The following is a 16,955-nucleotide window of genomic DNA, read 5'->3' on the forward strand; positions in this document are numbered from 1 at the left end:
CTTGTCGTTGCTGCTCTCTAGTAATGGATAAGTTGCATCCTTAGTGATGTCGCCGCTGCTCTCTGGTGATTGGACAGGCGTCATCCTCAGTGATGTTGCCTCTGCTCTCTAGTGATGGATAGGCTACCTCTTCAGTAATGTTGCCACTGCTCTCTAGTGAATGAATAGGTTGTACTCTCAGTGATGTCACCACTGATTTCAAGTGATGGATAGGCAGTGTGCTCAGTGATGTCACCACTGCTCTCGAGTGAATGGATAGGTTGTACTCTCTAGTGAAGGATAGGTTGTACTCTTAGTGATGTCACCGCTGCTTTCTAGTAATGGATAGATTGTACTCTCAGTGATGTCGCCGCTGTTCTTTAGTAAACGATAGGCTGCATTCTCAGTGATGTCTGTTCTGCTCTCTAGTGAATAGATAGGCGGCGTCCTCAGTGATGTCGCCGTTGCTCTCTAGTGAATGGATTGGTGGTGTCCTCAGTGATGTCGCCTCTGCTCTCTAATGAAAGAATAGGTGGCATTCTCAGTGATGTCGCAACTGCTCTCTAGTGATGGATGGGCAGCATTCTCAGTGATTTCACCGCTGCTCTCTAGTGATTGGACAAGCAGTGTCCTCAGTGATGTCGCCGCTGCTCTCTAGTAATGGATAGGCTACATTCTCAGTGATGTCAGCTCTGCTCTCTAGTGATGGATAGGTTGTACTCTCGGTGATGTCACTGCTGATCTCAAGTGAATGGATAGGCAGTGTGCTCAGTGATGTTGCTGCTTCTCTCTAGTCATGGATAGGCAGCATTCTCAGTGATGTCACCGCTGCTCTCTAGTGATGGATAGGCAGCATTCTCAGTGATGTCACCGCTGATCTCCAGTGATGGATAGGCAGCATTCTCAGTGATGTCACCGCTGATCTCCAGTGATGGATAGGCAGCATTCTCAGTGATGTCACCGCTGATCTCCAGTGATGGATAGGCAGCATTCTCAGTGATGTCACCGCTGATCTCCAGTGATGGATAGGCAGCATTCTCAGTGATGTCACCGCTGATCTCCAGTGATGGATAGGCAGCATTCTCAGTGATGTTGCGATTGCTCTCTTGTGATGGATAGATTGTACTCTCACTGATGTTGCCTCTGTTCTTTAGTAAACGATAGGCAGCATCCTCAGTGTTGTCGCTGCTGCTCTCTAGAAATAGATAAGTTGCATTCTCCGTGATGTTGCCGCTGCTCTCTAGTGAAGGGTAGGTTGCATTGTCAGCAATGGTACTGATGAATAGTATGCATTCTCAGTGATGTCACCGCTGCTCTCGAGTGAATGGATAGATTGTACTCTCCGTGATGTTGCCGCTGCTCTCTAGTGAAGGGTAGGTTGCATTGTCAGCAATGGTACTGATGAATAGTATGCATTCTCAGTGATGTCACCGCTGCTCTTTACTGATGGATAGGCTGCATTCTCCAGGATGTCACCACTGTTTTCTAGTGAATGGACAGGCTACATCCTCAGTGATGTCGCCACTGCTCTCTAGTGATGTATAGATTGTACTCTCAGTGATGTCACCGCTGCTCTCTAGTAAAGGATAGATTGCATCCTCAGTCATGTCACCGCTGCTCTCTAGTGATGGATAGCTTGTACTCTCAGTGATGTCGCTGCTGCTCTCTAGTGGTGGATAGGTTGTACTCTCAGTAATGTCACTGCTGCTCTCTAGTGATGGATAGGCGGCCTTCTCAGTAATGTCACTGCTGCTCTCTCGTGATGGATATGTGGCATTCTCAGTGTTGTCACCGCTGCTCTCTAGTGATTGATAGGCGGCCTTCTCAGTGATGTCACCACTGCTCTCTAGTGATGGATAGGTTGTACTCTCAGTAATGTCACTGCTGCTCTCTAGTGATGGATAGGTTGTACTCTCAGTAATGTCCCTGCTGCTCTCTAGTGATGGATAGGCTGCATTCTCAGTAATGTCCTGCTGCTCTCTAGTGATGGATAGGCGGCCTTCTCAGTGATGTCACCACTGCTCTCTAGTGATGGATAGGTTGTACTCTCAGTAATGTCACTGCTGCTCTCTAGTGATGGATAGGCTGCATTCTCAGTAATGTCCTGCTGCTCTCTAGTGATGGATAGGCTGCATTCTCAGTGATGTCACCACTGCTCTCTAGTGATGGATTGGTTGCATTCTCAGTGATGTCACTGCTGCTCTCTAGTGATTGACAGGCTGCATGCTCAGTGATGCCGCCGCCACTGCTCTCTAGTGATGAATAGGCTGCATTCTCAGTGATGCCGCCGCTGCTCTCTAGTGATGGATAGGCTGCCACTGCTCTCTAGTGATGGATAGATTGTACTCTCACTGATGTTGCCTCTGTTCTTTAGTAAACGATAGGCAGCATCCTCAGTGTTGTCGCTGTTGCTCTCTAGAAATAGATAAGTTGCATTCTCAGTGATGTCACCGCTGCTCTCGAGTGAATGGATAGATTGTACTCTCCGTGATGTTGCCGCTGCTCTCTAGTGAAGGGTAGGTTGCATTGTCAGCAATGGTACTGATGAATAGTATGCATTCTCAGTGATGTCACCGCTGCTCTTTACTGATGGATAGGCTGCATTCTCCAGGATGTCACCACTGTTTTCTAGTGAATGGACAGGCTACATCCTCAGTGATGTCGCCACTGCTCTCTAGTGATGTATAGATTGTACTCTCAGTGATGTCACCGCTGCTCTCTAGTAAAGGATAGATTGCATCCTCAGTCATGTCACCGCTGCTCTCTAGTGATGGATAGCTTGTACTCTCAGTGATGTCGCTGCTGCTCTCTAGTGATGGATAGTCTGCATTCTCAGTAATGTCCTGCTGCTCTCTAGTGATGGATAGGCGGCCTTCTCAGTGATGTCACCACTGCTCTCTAGTGATGGATAGGTTGTACTCTCAGTAATGTCACTGCTGCTCTCTCGTGATGGATATGTGGCATTCTCAGTGTTGTCACCGCTGCTCTCTAGTGATTGATAGGCGGCCTTCTCAGTGATGTCACCACTGCTCTCTAGTGATGGATAGGTTGTACTCTCAGTAATGTCACTGCTGCTCTCTAGTGATGGATAGGTTGTACTCTCAGTAATGTCCCTGCTGCTCTCTAGTGATGGATAGGCTGCATTCTCAGTAATGTCCTGCTGCTCTCTAGTGATGGATAGGCTGCATTCTCAGTGATGTCACCACTGCTCTCTAGTGATGGATTGGTTGCATTCTCAGTGATGTCACTGCTGCTCTCTAGTGATTGACAGGCTGCATGCTCAGTGATGCCGCCGCCACTGCTCTCTAGTGATGAATAGGCTGCATTCTCAGTGATGTCACCGCTGCCCTCTAATGATGGATAGGCTGCATTCTCAGTGATGCCGCCGCTGCTCTCTAGTGATGGATAGGCTGCCACTGCTCTCTAGTGATGGATAGGCTGCATTCTCAGTGATGTCACTGCTGCTCTCTAGTGATGGACAGGCTGCATTCTCAGTGATGTCGCCGCTGCTCTCTAGTGGTGAATAGGCTGCATTCTCAGTGATGTCACCGCTGCTCTCTAGTGATGAATAGGCTGCATTCTCAGTGATGTTGCCGCTGCCCTCTAATGATGGATAGACTGCATTCTCAGTGATGCCACCACTGCTCTCTAGTGATGGATTGGTTGCATTCTCAGTGATGTCACTGCTGCCCTCTAATGATGGATAGGCTGCATTCTCAGTGATGTCACCGCTGCTCTCTAGTGGTGAATAGGCTGCATTCTCAGTGATGTCACCGCTGCTCTCTAGTGATGGATAGGCTGCCACTGCTCTCTAGTGATGGATAGGCTGCATTCTCAGTGATGTCACCGCTGCTCTCTACTAATGGATAGGCTGCCACTGCTCTCTAGTGATGGATAGGCTGCATTCTCAGTGATGCCACCGCTGCTCTCTAGTGATGGATAGGCGGCATTCTCAGTGATGTCACTGCTGCTCTCTAGTGATGGATAGGCTGCATTCTCAGTGATGCCACCGCTGCTCTCTAGTGATGGATAGGCTGCATTCTCAGTGATGTCACCGCTGCTCTCTACTGATGGATAGGCTGCCGCTGCTCTCTAGTGATGGATAGGCTGCCTTCTCAGTGATGTCACCGCTGCTCTCTACTGATGGATAGGCTGCCACTGCTCTCTAGTGATGGATAGGCTGCATTCTCAGTGATGTCACCGCTGCTCTCTAGTGATGGATAGGCTGCGTTCTCAGTGATGTCGCCTCTGCTCTCTAGTGATGGATAGACTGCATTCTCAGTGATGTCACCGCTGCTCTCTAGTGATGGATTGGTTGCATTCTCAGTGATGTCACTGCTGCTCTCTAGTGATGGATTGGTTGCATTCTCAGTGATGTCACTGCTGCTCTCTAGTGATGGACAGGCTGCATTCTCAGTGATGTCGCCTCTGCTCTCTAGTGATGGATAGGTTGTACTCTCAGTGATGTCACCACTGCTCTCTAGTGATGGATAGGCTGCCGCTGCTCTCTAGACCAGGCTGATTGTCACTCTGTTCTATATTGACCTGTTCCTTCGTTTCTCAGGGATGTGCATACGGAACGGGACGGATAAAGACGCCGGAGATCTCCAGTATTGCTTCAGGAAACTGGGATTTGATGTAACTGTTCATAACGACAGAAGCTGCGAAGAGATGGAACGGTTGTTGCTGAACAGTGAGTACAGCGAGCGCTGATCACATGACACGTCATACAATGTCTCCACCTCCTTGTCTGTTACCACAAAGTGTCACTGGAAACACATTTTGTAGATAGAGACACATTTCTGATTTTAGCATCCGGTGAGACCAGTAGTGTCTGCTGCGGTACGGTGGGGGTAGTAGTAATCGTTACTTATGTGGCGCCAACATATTCCGTAGCGCTTATAGGAGGAACAGATACAAAACCCCGGTTACATGTAGTGATCAGCTGATGGGGACAGTAGGGGTGCGGGGCTCCAACAAGCTTACATACTACAGATAATGGGGGGGTACAGAAGGTAAAGGGGCTGGAGATGTGCAGGTATGGCGAGGTGTAGAGTGAGGGATGCTATACACATAGACAATGCTCAGGCCGTATAGTGACTGAATCGCTGTGACTACAGGGGGCTGATGATGGCGGCTGGTAGGGATTGCAGTCAGTAGGACCGGGGGCATGTTATCAGGGGGAGTACAGAGGGGTTTGGTTTAGGGCATATGGTATGCCTCCCTGAAGAGGTGCGTTTTTAGAGCACGCCTGAAGTTGTGTGTGCCGGGGATTGCCCGGATAGTTTTGGGGTAGTGCATTCCAGAGGACTGGTGCTGCTCTGGAGAAGTCTTGGTGGCGGGAATGAGAGGTTTAAATTAAAGGGGTGGAGGTTCGATTTTGTTAGCGGAGCGGAGAGCCCTGGCTGGGTGGTGGATTGAGATGAGAGATACAATGTAGGCCGGCACAGCGCTGTGGATGAGGGATACAATATAGGGCAGCATGGCGCTGTGGATGAGGGATACAATGTAGGGCGGTGCGGTGCTGTGGATGAGGGATACAATGTAGGCCGGCGCGGTGCTGTGGATGAGGGATACAATGTAGGGTGGCGCAACGCTGTGGATGAGGGATACAATGTAGGGCGGCGCAACGCTGTGGATGAGGGATACAATGTAGGGTGGCGCAACGCTGTGGATGAGGGATACAATGTAGGGCAGAGCGGTGCTGTGGATGAGGGATACAATGTAGGGTGGATCGGTGCTGTGAATGAGGGATACAATGTAGGGTGGCGCTGGGCTGTGGATGAGGGATACAATGTTGGGCGGTGCGGTGCTGTGGATGAGGGATACAATATAGGGCAGCATGGCGCTGTGGATGAGGGATACAATGTAGGGCGGTGCGGTGCTGTGGAGGAGGGATACAATGTAGGGGGTGCGGTGCTGTGGATGAGGGATACAATGTAGGGCGGCGCAACGCTGTGGATGAGGGATACAATGTAGGGTGGCACAGTGCTGTGGATGAGGGATACAATGTAGGGTGGCGCAGTGCTGTGGATGAGGGATACAATGTAGGGTGGCACACTGCTGTGGATGAGGGATACAATGTAGGGTGGCACAGTGCTGTGGATGAGGGATACAATGTAGGGTGGCACAGTGCTGTGGATGAGGGATACAATGTAGGGTGGCACAGTGCTGTGGATGAGGGATACAATGTAGGGTGGCGCTGTGCTGTGGATGAGGGATACAATGTAGGGTGGCACAGTGCTGTGGATGAGGGATACAATGTAGGGCGGTGCTGTGCTATGGATGAGGGATACATTGTAGGGTGGCGCGGTGCTGTGAATGAGGGATACATTGTTGGGTGGTGCGGTGCTGTGCATGAGGGATACATTGTTGGGTGGTGCGGTGCTGTGCATGAGGGATACAATGTAGGGCGGAGCGGTGCTGTGGATGAGGGATGCAATGTAGGGCGGCGCGGTGCTGTGGATGAGGGATACAGTGTAGGGCAGCATGGTGCTGTGAATGAGGGATACAATGTAGGGCGGCACGGTGCTGTGGATGAGGGATACAATGTAGGGCCGTGCGGTGCTGTGGATGAGGGATACAATGTAGGGCCGTGCGGTGCTGTGGATGAGGGATGCAATGTAGGGCGGCGTGGTGCTGTGGATGAGGGATACAGTGTAGGGCAGCATGGTGCTGTGAATGAGGGATACAATGTAGGGCGGCACGGTGCTGTGGATGAGGGATACAATGTAGGGCCGTGCGGTGCTGTGGATGAGGGATACAATGTAGGGCCGTGCGGTGCTGTGGATGAGGGATACAATGTAGGGCGGCACGGTGCTGTGGATGAGGGATACAATGTAGGGCTGCGCGGTGCTGTGGATGAGGGATACAGTGTAGGGCGGCGCGGTGCTGTGGATGAGGGATACAATGTAGGCCGGCGCGGTGCTGTGAATGAGGGATACAATGTAGGGCGGCGCAGTGCTGTGGATGAGGGATACAATGTAGGGTGGAGCATTGCTGTGAATGAGGGATACAATGTAGGGCTGCACGGTGCTGTGGATGAGGGATACAATGTAGGGTGGCGCGGTGCTGTGGATGAGGGATACAATGTAGGGAGGCGCAACGATATGGATGAGGGATACAATGTAGTGCGGCGCAATGCTGTGGATGAGGGATACAATGTAGGGCGGCGCAACGCTATGGATGAGGGATACAATGTAGTGCGGCGCAATGCTGTGGATGAGGGATACAATGTAGGGTGGCACAGTGCTGTGGATGAGGGATACAATGTAGGGCAGTGTGGTAATGTGGATGAGGGATACAATGTAGGGCGGTGCTGTGCTATGGATGAGGGATACATTGTAGGGTGGCGCGGTGCTGTGAATGAGGGATACATTGTAGGGCTGCACGGTGCTGTGGATGAGGGATACAATGTAGGGTGGCGCGGTGCTGTGGATGAGGGATACAATGTAGGGCGGCGCAACGCTATGGATGAGGGATACAATGTAGTGCGGCGCAATGCTGTGGATGAGGGATACAATGTAGGGCGGCGCAACGCTATGGATGAGGGATACAATGTAGGGCGGCACAGTGCTGTGGATGAGGGATACAATGTATGGCGGCATGGTACTGTCGATGAGGGATACAATGTAGGGCGGCGCTGTGCTGTGGATGAGGAATACAATGTAGGGCGGCGCTGTGCTATGGATGGGGATACATTGTAGGGTGGCGCGGTGCTGTGAATGAGGGATACATTGTTGGGTGGCGCGGTGCTGTGGATGAGGGATACAATGTAGGTCGGCGCGGTGCTGTGGAAGAGGGATACAATGTAGGGCGGCGCGGTGCTGTGGATAAGGGATACAATGTAGGGCGGTGTGGCGCTGTGGATGAGGGATACAATGTAGGGCGGTGCGGTGCTGTGGATGAGGGATACAATGTAGGGCGATGTGGTGCTGTGGATGAGGGATACAATGTAGGGCGGCGCGGTGCTGTGGATAAGGGATACAATGTAGGGCGGTGTGGCGCTGTGGATGAGGGATACAATGTAGGGCGGTGCGGTGCTGTGGATGAGTGATACAATGTAGGGCGGCGCAACGCTGTGGATGAGGGATACAATGTAGGGTGGCGCAACGCTGTGGATGAGGGATACAATGTAGGGCGGAGCGGTGCTGTGGATGAGGGATACAATGTTGGGCGGTGCGGCGCTGTGGATGAAGGATACAATGTAGGGCGGTGCGGTGCTGTGGAGGAGGGATACAATGTAGGGGGTGCGGTGCTGTGGATGAGGGATACAATGTAGGGCGGCGCAACGCTGTGGATGAGGGATACAATGTAGGGTGGCACAGTGCTGTGGATGAGGGATACAATGTAGGGTGGCGCAGTGCTGTGGATGAGGGATACAATGTAGGGTGGCACAGTGCTGTGGATGAGGGATACAATGTAGGGTGGCACAGTGCTGTGGATGAGGGATACAATGTAGGGTGGCACAGTGCTGTGGATGAGGGATACAATGTAGGGTGGCACAGTGCTGTGGATGAGGGATACAATGTAGGGTGGCACAGTGCTGTGGATGAGGGATACAATGTAGGGTGGCACAGTGCTGTGGATGAGGGATACAATGTAGGGTGGCACAGTGCTGTGGATGAGGGATACAATATAGGGTGGCACAGTGCTGTGGATGAGGGATACAATGTAGGGTGGCGCAGTGCTGTGGATGAGGGATGCAATGTAGGGTGGCACAGTGCTGTGGATGAGGGATACAATGTAGGGCGGCGCGGTGCTGTGGATGAGGGATACAATGTAGGGTGGCACAGTGCTGTGGATGAGGGATACAATGTAGGGCAGTGTGGTAATGTGGATGAGGGATACAATGTAGGGCGGTGCTGTGCTATGGATGAGGGATACATTGTAGGGTGGCGCGGTGCTGTGAATGAGGGATACATTGTTGGGTGGTGCGGTGCTGTGCATGAGGGATACAATGTAGGGCGGCGCGGTGCTGTGGATGAGGGATACAGTGTAGGGCAGCATGGTGCTGTGAATGAGGGATACAATGTAGGGCGGCGCGGTGCTGTGGATGAGGGATACAATGTAGGCCGGCGCGGTGCTGTGAATGAGGGATACAATGTAGGGCGGCGCAGTGCTGTGGATGAGGGATACAATGTAGGGCGGAGCATTGCTGTGAATGAGGGATACAATGTAGGGCTGCACGGTGCTGTGGATGAGGGATACAATGTAGGGTGGCGCGGTGCTGTGGATGAGGGATACAATGTAGGGCGGCGCAACGCTATGGATGAGGGATACAATGTAGGGCGGCACAGTGCTGTGGATGAGGGATACAATGTATGGCGGCATGGTACTGTCGATGAGGGATACAATGTAGGGCGGCGCTGTGCTGTGGATGAGGGATACAATGTAGGGCGGCGCTGTGCTATGGATGGGGATACATTGTAGGGTGGCGCGGTGCTGTGAATGAGGGATACATTGTTGGGTGGCGCGGTGCTGTGGATGAGGGATACAATGTAGGTCGGCGCGGTGCTGTGGAAGAGGGATACAATGTAGGGCGGCGCGGTGCTGTGGATAAGGGATACAATGTAGGGCGGCACGGTGCTGTGGATAAGGGATACAGTGTAGGGCAGTGCTGTGGAGGAGGGATACAATGTAGGGCGGCGCAGTGCTGTGAGTGAGGAATACAATGTAGGGTGGCACAGTGCTGTGGACGAGGAATACAATGTAAAGCGGCGTGGTGCTGTGGATGAGGGATACAATGTAGAGCAGTACGGTGCTGTGGATGAGGGATACAATGTAGGGCAGCGCGGTGCTGTGGATGAGGGATACAATGTGGGGCGGCGCTGTGCTGTGGATGAGGGATACAATGTAGGGCAGTGCTGTGGATGAGGGATACAATGTAGGGCGGCACGGTGCTGTGGATGAGGGATACAATGTAGGGCGGCACGGTGCTGTGGATGAGGGATACAATGTAGGGCGGTACGGTGCTGTGGATGAGGGATACAATGTAGGGCGGAGCGGTGCTGTGGATGAGGGATACAATGTAGGGCGGCGCAGTGCTGTGGATGAGGGATACAATGTAAAGCGGCGTGGTGCTGTGGATGAGGGATACAGTGTACGGCGGAGCGGTGCTGTGGATGAGGGATACAATGTAGGGTGTTGCGGTACTGTGGATGAAGGATACAATGTAGGGCAGCATGGTGCTGTGGATGAGGGATACAATGTGAGGCAGAGCAGTGCTGTGGATGAGGGATACAATGTAGAGCGGCGCGGTGCTGTGGATGAGGGATACAATGTAGGGTTGTGCAGTGCTGTGGAGAGATTAATGGATGAGGGTGGTGAGTGTGAATTGTATTCTGTATTTGACGGGCAGCCTGGCAGTGACCGGCACAGGGCAGAGGCTTCCGATTAGCGGTTGGACAGGAAGAAGAGCTTGGCTACTGCATTCAGGATGGATTGGAGGGGGCAGAGTCTGGTGCGGGGGAAGCGATCAGCAGCGAGTTTTAGTAATCGAGCTGGGAGCGGATGAGGGCAACAGTGAGCGTTTTTAGTGCATCTACAGTGAGAAAAGGGCGGATTCTTTATCTGCAATTTAGGGCTGAGAAGGCAGTGAAAAATTGCAAAAAAATCGTTTAGGGTTGTGAGATTGTGAGGCAACGAGAGAGGTGAAGTAGACTTATTGGCGCAGTGGAGGGCTCTAGACTCTATGCTTCTCCTAATGCATCCCAGAATTGTGTTTCCCTTTTTGTCTGCTGCATCACACTGTTGACTCATGTTCAGTCTATGATCTATTAGTATACCCAAGTCTTTTTCACATGTGCTGCTGCTTAGCCTAATTCCTCCCATTCTGTATGCGCTTTCTTCATTTTTCTTGCCCAGTTGTAGGACTTTGCATTTCTCCTTGTTAAATACCATTCTGTTAGTCGCTGACCACTGTGCAAGCTTTTGTAGATCTTTTTGAATCCTCTCTCTCTCTCCCATAGTGTTAGCTATCCCTCCTAGCTTTGTGTCATCAGCAAATTTTATCAGTTTCCCACAATTCCCTCCTCCAGATCATTTATAACAATGTTGACCAACACTGGGCCTAGGACAGAGCCTTGTGGTCCCTACTTGATACATTCTTCCACTTGGATGTGCAGCCATTTATGACCACTCTTTGGGTACGATCACTCAGCCAGTTGTGAATCCACCTCCCCGTTGTCTTGTCCAGTGCTTGGCTCTTTCTGACTGGTGCTTATCAGATCTTCCATGTTTTCCCATCTAAGCAATGAAAAGTCAAGATAGAATTAGCCCTTTAAGTGTGTCCTTGTTGCCCATAGCAACCAATCACAGAGCGGCTTTCATTTTTCGACAGCCCTGTAAGAAATGAAACTGCGCTGTGATTGGTTGGTACGAGGACGCTCTTACTGCTAGGCAGCTCTAATAAATGAGGCTGCGTAGTGAGGGACCATTCGCACGGCCATATGTGAGATGAGCCCAAGATTCTCAGGTGCCGCTCGCATCGGACTCCGTCTGATTCTGGTCTGTAACACTGACCAAAATGGGACATGCTGTGATCTTCTCTTCCATCCGTCTGAACAGCCCTGTAATGGGTCCATGTGAAATACATGGCCAGTACATGGATGGGCAATACACCCTGTGGACGGGCCCTGAGACTTTCCTTGTTACCCCTAGCAACCAATCACAACGCATCTTTCATTCTGCCACAAGAGTTTAGGCAATGAAAGCTGCGCTCTGATTGGTTGCACGGGTAACAAGCACTATAAGACGGTTCTGATAAATGAGGCTAATTGTGTTGCTCATGTTTCTGGAGATGCTAAGTGACAATCATTAGGTCACCATTACTGTCTTGTCGGGGTTGTCATCCATCTTTCCAAGGATCCTGAATAGACAGCTGCCTGCCTTTCAGGTAGAGATCGCAGGACGACCCGCTGTGTGACCTCATGTGATGGCCGCCATATTGGTTGACGCCCGGCTGCCCCCCTTGATTGTGCTGACACCGTTGTTTCTCCCCCATAGTGGCGCAGCAGAACCACAGCGACAGCGCCTGCTTCGCCTGCATCCTGCTGAGTCACGGAGAGGAAGGGCAGATCTACGGCACCGACGGCGCCATGGCAATAAAGTCTCTGACCACCCTGTTCCGAGGAGATAAGTGCAAAAGTCTTGTTGGGAAGCCGAAACTCTTCTTTATCCAGGTAAGTCCACTGCAGGTGTCCCTGGTATACAGCTCCATATTCCAGTGGCTCTCCGTACCCCTGCGGCTCTGCTACGTGCGGCTCCATATTCCTGTGGCTCTCTGATATACGTCTCCGTACCCCTATGGCTCTGTGACATGCAGCTCCGTCCCCCTTCGGCTCTGTGACATGCAGCTCCGTACCCCTGTGGCTCTGCTACGTGCGGCTCCATAGCCCCTGCGGCTCTGTGACATGCAGCTCCGTACCCCTGCGGCTCTGTGACATGCAGCTCCGTACCCCTGCGGCTCTGTGACATGCAGCTCCATACCCCTGCGGCTTTGCTACGTGCGGCTCCATAGCCCCTGCGGCTCTGTGATATGCAGCTCTGTACCCCTGCGGCACTGTGACATGCAGCTCCGTACCCCTGCGGCTCCGCTACGTGTGGCTCCATAGCCCCTATGGCTCTGTGACATGTGGCTCCGCACCCCTGCGGCTCTGCTACGTGCAGCTCCTAACCCCTGCCACTCTGCTACGTGCGACTCCGTAGCCACTGCCGCTCTGCTACGTGCGGCTCCGCACCCCTGCGGCTCTGCTACGTGCGGCTCCTAACCCCTGCCGCTCTGTTACGTGCGGCTCCTAACCCCTGCCGCTCTGCTACGTGCGGCTCCTAACCCCTGCCGCTCTGCTACGTGCGGCTCCGTACCCCTGCCGCTCTGCTACGTGCGGCTCCGTACCCCTGCGGCTCTGCTACGTGCGGCTCCGTACCCCTGCCCCCCTGCCGCTCTGCTACGTGCGGCTCCGTACCCCTGCAGCTCTGCTACATGCGGCTCAATCTGTGAGTGACTCCTGTTTACTGTGAATGGAGGTGGGCGCCAGCGTAATCCCCCCCACCCCTCCGCCTCCAGTCACTTGAGCGACTATTGCTTCTGTGTAAAGTACCATTTGAGAGTTCCAGAACGTTTCTTTGCACAACTATTAGGACTTATTGACATTGAAACCAGAATTCCCGGTTTCAGACTATTTGGGACCGTGCCTGGAACAATGGAGCCTCAGTGCGCGATGTCTGCAGCCTCCTGCTGAAATCCTCTGCGCTGCAGCTTTTGGCAGTGATGTCGCTGCAGCGCACAGAATAGTTAGTGGAGGTGACTGCAGCTGTAAGGACCCCAGGAGTCAGGTGACCTACAGCGGGCCCCTCGCTGCAGGATGAGATCTCATTGGACCGGCTACCTCCTGCCGTTACACACAGAATCTCACTTATTCATAATATTTTTTTTAAACCTCTACTATTTTGCTCATTCTCGCGTCCATATGTGGAAACACAGAAATTCAGTGGCAAATCTGTCCTGGGTGAACTCAACCTTGTATCCTGCCAGGATACACTGGGGTCGGCGTAGAAGCGCTGCTCCGACCCAGTGTAGTGCCCGGCCCTCGTTAATTACAAGAGCGGTTCCCTTTGATTTCAGTGAAAACTACACATGCAATTACCAGCACGGGCCACTAGGCAAGGAGCGGAGCAGCGCTTCCTCTTTGACCCCGGTGAATCCCGGCGGGTTCTGCCTGGAAAACCCACTTATTGGTATCTGAGTGATTCCGAGCCTGGGAGCCGCAGCACCCCTCTTAGAAATCACTGTGCTAGGGTCTTCTTTATGTCTTTGCTCCCCTCAAGCAGCAGGGCCTGGGTACTGCACCCCTATAGCTACATCCTGGATACCAGATTCACTGCATGATGGCGGTAGTAGGTCACAATAGTCTCAGGAAGAGAAAGTTGTCCTCTGAATGACTCCCGGGGACTCGGCTGCCACTGAATGACTCCCGGGGACTCGGCTGCCACTGAATGACTCCCGGGGACTTCCCAGCCGGTTTATCCATCATCATCTCCTAATGCCAAAACCAACAGCATCTTCATAAACTGCGCCAGTTTCCAGACTGATTAATGACGGTTCTGTGTTATGTTGCAGGCCTGCCGGGGGTCAGAGTTCGATGAGGGGATACAGACCGACTCAGGACCGGCCAACGACTCGCTGGAGACTGATGCCAATCCCAGATACAAGATACCGGTGGAGGCCGATTTTCTCTTTGCCTATTCAACAGTGCCAGGTATCGCTGAGTAGTCACTGGTGGGAGCAGACGCTCCATGTAGCAAGCATCTGCGATGGGAGCGGATGAGCTGTGCAGCGACCCCATTCACTTCCATTAGTGTAGCCACTTCAGGCACTAGGTTGGAGCCCCAGCTGTAATGGCCGCAGGTCTGGAGAGAGTAGTTAGGGACAAGACAGGAGTCGGCAACAGGAGGTCTTGTTTGCAGTAAAAACGGAGGAGGCGGGTAGTGTTGTCAGAAGGGAAGCCAGAGGTTGGTAACTGGTATGTCAATTCTCAGTATGGAGGAGCAGGCAGGAGGGGAAGCTTGACTATTGACTGGGAGCACAATACTCATGCACCGAGGTAGAGGCAGGGCTAGGCTTCTATAGGAAGTCCAACTAAGGAACAAGGAGTAGCCAATCGGGAACCAGGAGCATGAGCTAGGGACAAGAACAAGGTTATGGAGGGGAGCTTGTCCAACAAGCTGGATAGCTCACTGGGGAGAGCCGCCGACTGGAGTACAGGAGGGTTGGAACCCTAAGAATTAGTTTCTGATGTCCCAGGTCTACTGAGATCTTTGGCTCAGCGATGTGTGTCACAGGCAGCATTATAGTATCCTCGCCTTTGTGTCTCCACAGGTTACTACTCCTGGAGGAATCCTGGCCGGGGGTCTTGGTTTGTTCAGGCGCTCTGCAGTGTTCTCAATGAGCACGGGAAGCAGCTGGAGATTCTGCAGATTCTCACCAGAGTCAATTACATGGTGGCAACGAGCTTCGAGTCCTGGTCCGATGACCCACGCTACAGCGAGAAGAAGCAGATACCGTGCGTGGTGTCCATGCTCACCAAGGAACTGTACTTTTAGATGATGGCGTTCTGGACCCTCGGGGGTCGCTTCAATTCAGGGAGCCTCCAGGCAATGGTCAATACAGTGTACTGGAATATGGAGCGGATCCCAAGATCCCTCCAGAAATCTCAGCCTTTCCATATATCCGTGTAATATGATCATGTCTGTCTTATCCAAGTTCTGTAGACTCCATCGCTGACGTTACAGGGAATCTAGAAAAGTCTCTCCACCGTGCAGATTACGAATCCCTGAAACCCAAGTTATACCCCCCACCCCCCCACCCCCATCCCATCCTAAATCCTCCTGTTCTGTTAGTGCCTAATTCAATGGTTGTGCCTGACAAGCAGATGTAATCGGTTATCTTAGTTGTCAACCAGCTTTCCCAGGTATAAGGATGATACACGGAGACAGAACAATGCAGAAGAGGATGACTCAGGGACTTATAATAACTAGGAAAAAGGGAGATAAGCTCTTTAAATCCCCTCTCTTGTTCCACAGGCAAAGAATTTAGGGAGCCGCAAGACAGTCAGTATTCATGAACGGAGCAGAATAATCTGTTATTCCTAAATGATCATTTATTTATATTAATATATCCGCCCCCCCCCCCCCCCACCACCACCACCACCACCCTCTTTCATGAAAAACTCCACCTCTCTACAAATAAACTATCCAGACAAGACAAGAACTCATCAGGAAAACTCAGTACAGCACTGAAGAAATCATTGTGAAGAGATTTTATAGAAAAAAAGGTTTTAATAAATTTTTTTATCTTATTCTGAATGATCTTCCACGTAAGAGCACAAAATATACATTATTATTAACTGGGAACAACTTTCTCTTTAGTAAAGCGTCCAACTATGTTGAGCAATGAACCATATAAGAGGTAATAAGCAGTGTGGGGCAATAGAACTGTAAGTAACACAAGAATATTCCTACTATAAAATTGCCCCCTATAGGAAAGAACATAACTACTATAATACTGCCCCCTATGTACAAGAATATAACTACTATAATACTGCTCCTATGTACAAGAATATAACTACTATAATACTGCCCCCACGTACAAGTATATAACTACTGTAATACTGCCCCCACGTACAAGTATATAACTACTGTATTACTGCCCCCTATGTACAATAATATACCTACTATAATACTGCCCTCTATGTACAAGAATATAACTACTATAATACTGCCCCTATGTACAAGAATATAACTACTATAATACTGCCCCCACGTACAAGTATATAACTACTGTAATACTGCCCCCACGTACAAGTATATAACTACTGTATTACTGCCCCCTATGTACAATAATATACCTACTATAATACTGCCCTGTATGTACAAGAATATAACTACTATAATACTGCCCCTGTGTACAAGACTATAACTACTATAATACTGCCTCCTATGTACAAGAATATAACTACTATAATACTGCCCCCTATGTAAAAGTATATAACTACTATAATACTGCTCCTATGTAAAAGTATATAACTACTATAATACTGCCCCCTATGTACAAGAATATAACTACTATAATACTGCTCCCTATGTACAAGAATATAACTACTATAATACTGCCCCCTATGTACAAGAATATAACTACTATAATACTGCCCCTAATGTACAAGAATATTACTACTATAATACTGCCTCCTATGTACAAGAATATAACTACTATAATACTGCTCCCTATGTACAAGAATATAACTACTATAATACTGCCCCCTATGTACAAGAATATAACTACTATAATACTGCCCCCTATGTACAAGAATATAACTACTATAATACTGCCCCCTATGTACAAGAATATAACTACTATAATACTGCCCCCTATGTACAAGAATATAACTACTATAATACTGCCCCCTATGTACAAGAAT

General features: G+C 50.8%; 1 protein-coding gene across 1 annotated transcript in view; it reads left to right on the forward strand.

Annotated features, from left to right (window-relative positions):
* The window catches only part of CASP7 (caspase 7), a 33,442-nt gene extending 17,606 nt beyond the window's left edge, over positions 1-15,836 (forward strand). The window contains exons 4-7 of the mRNA XM_066601473.1: positions 4,544-4,672; positions 11,986-12,161; positions 14,099-14,237; positions 14,858-15,836. Coding sequence (XP_066457570.1) covers positions 4,544-4,672; positions 11,986-12,161; positions 14,099-14,237; positions 14,858-15,081 — 668 coding nt within the window. The 3' untranslated portion in view covers positions 15,082-15,836. The remainder of the gene's footprint in view (positions 1-4,543; positions 4,673-11,985; positions 12,162-14,098; positions 14,238-14,857) is intronic.
* Positions 15,837-16,955: the final 1,119 nt, after the last annotated feature.

The sequence above is a fragment of the Eleutherodactylus coqui genome, chromosome 4 (assembly GCF_035609145.1).
Source record: "Eleutherodactylus coqui strain aEleCoq1 chromosome 4, aEleCoq1.hap1, whole genome shotgun sequence".
Taxonomy (NCBI): domain Eukaryota; kingdom Metazoa; phylum Chordata; class Amphibia; order Anura; family Eleutherodactylidae; genus Eleutherodactylus; species Eleutherodactylus coqui.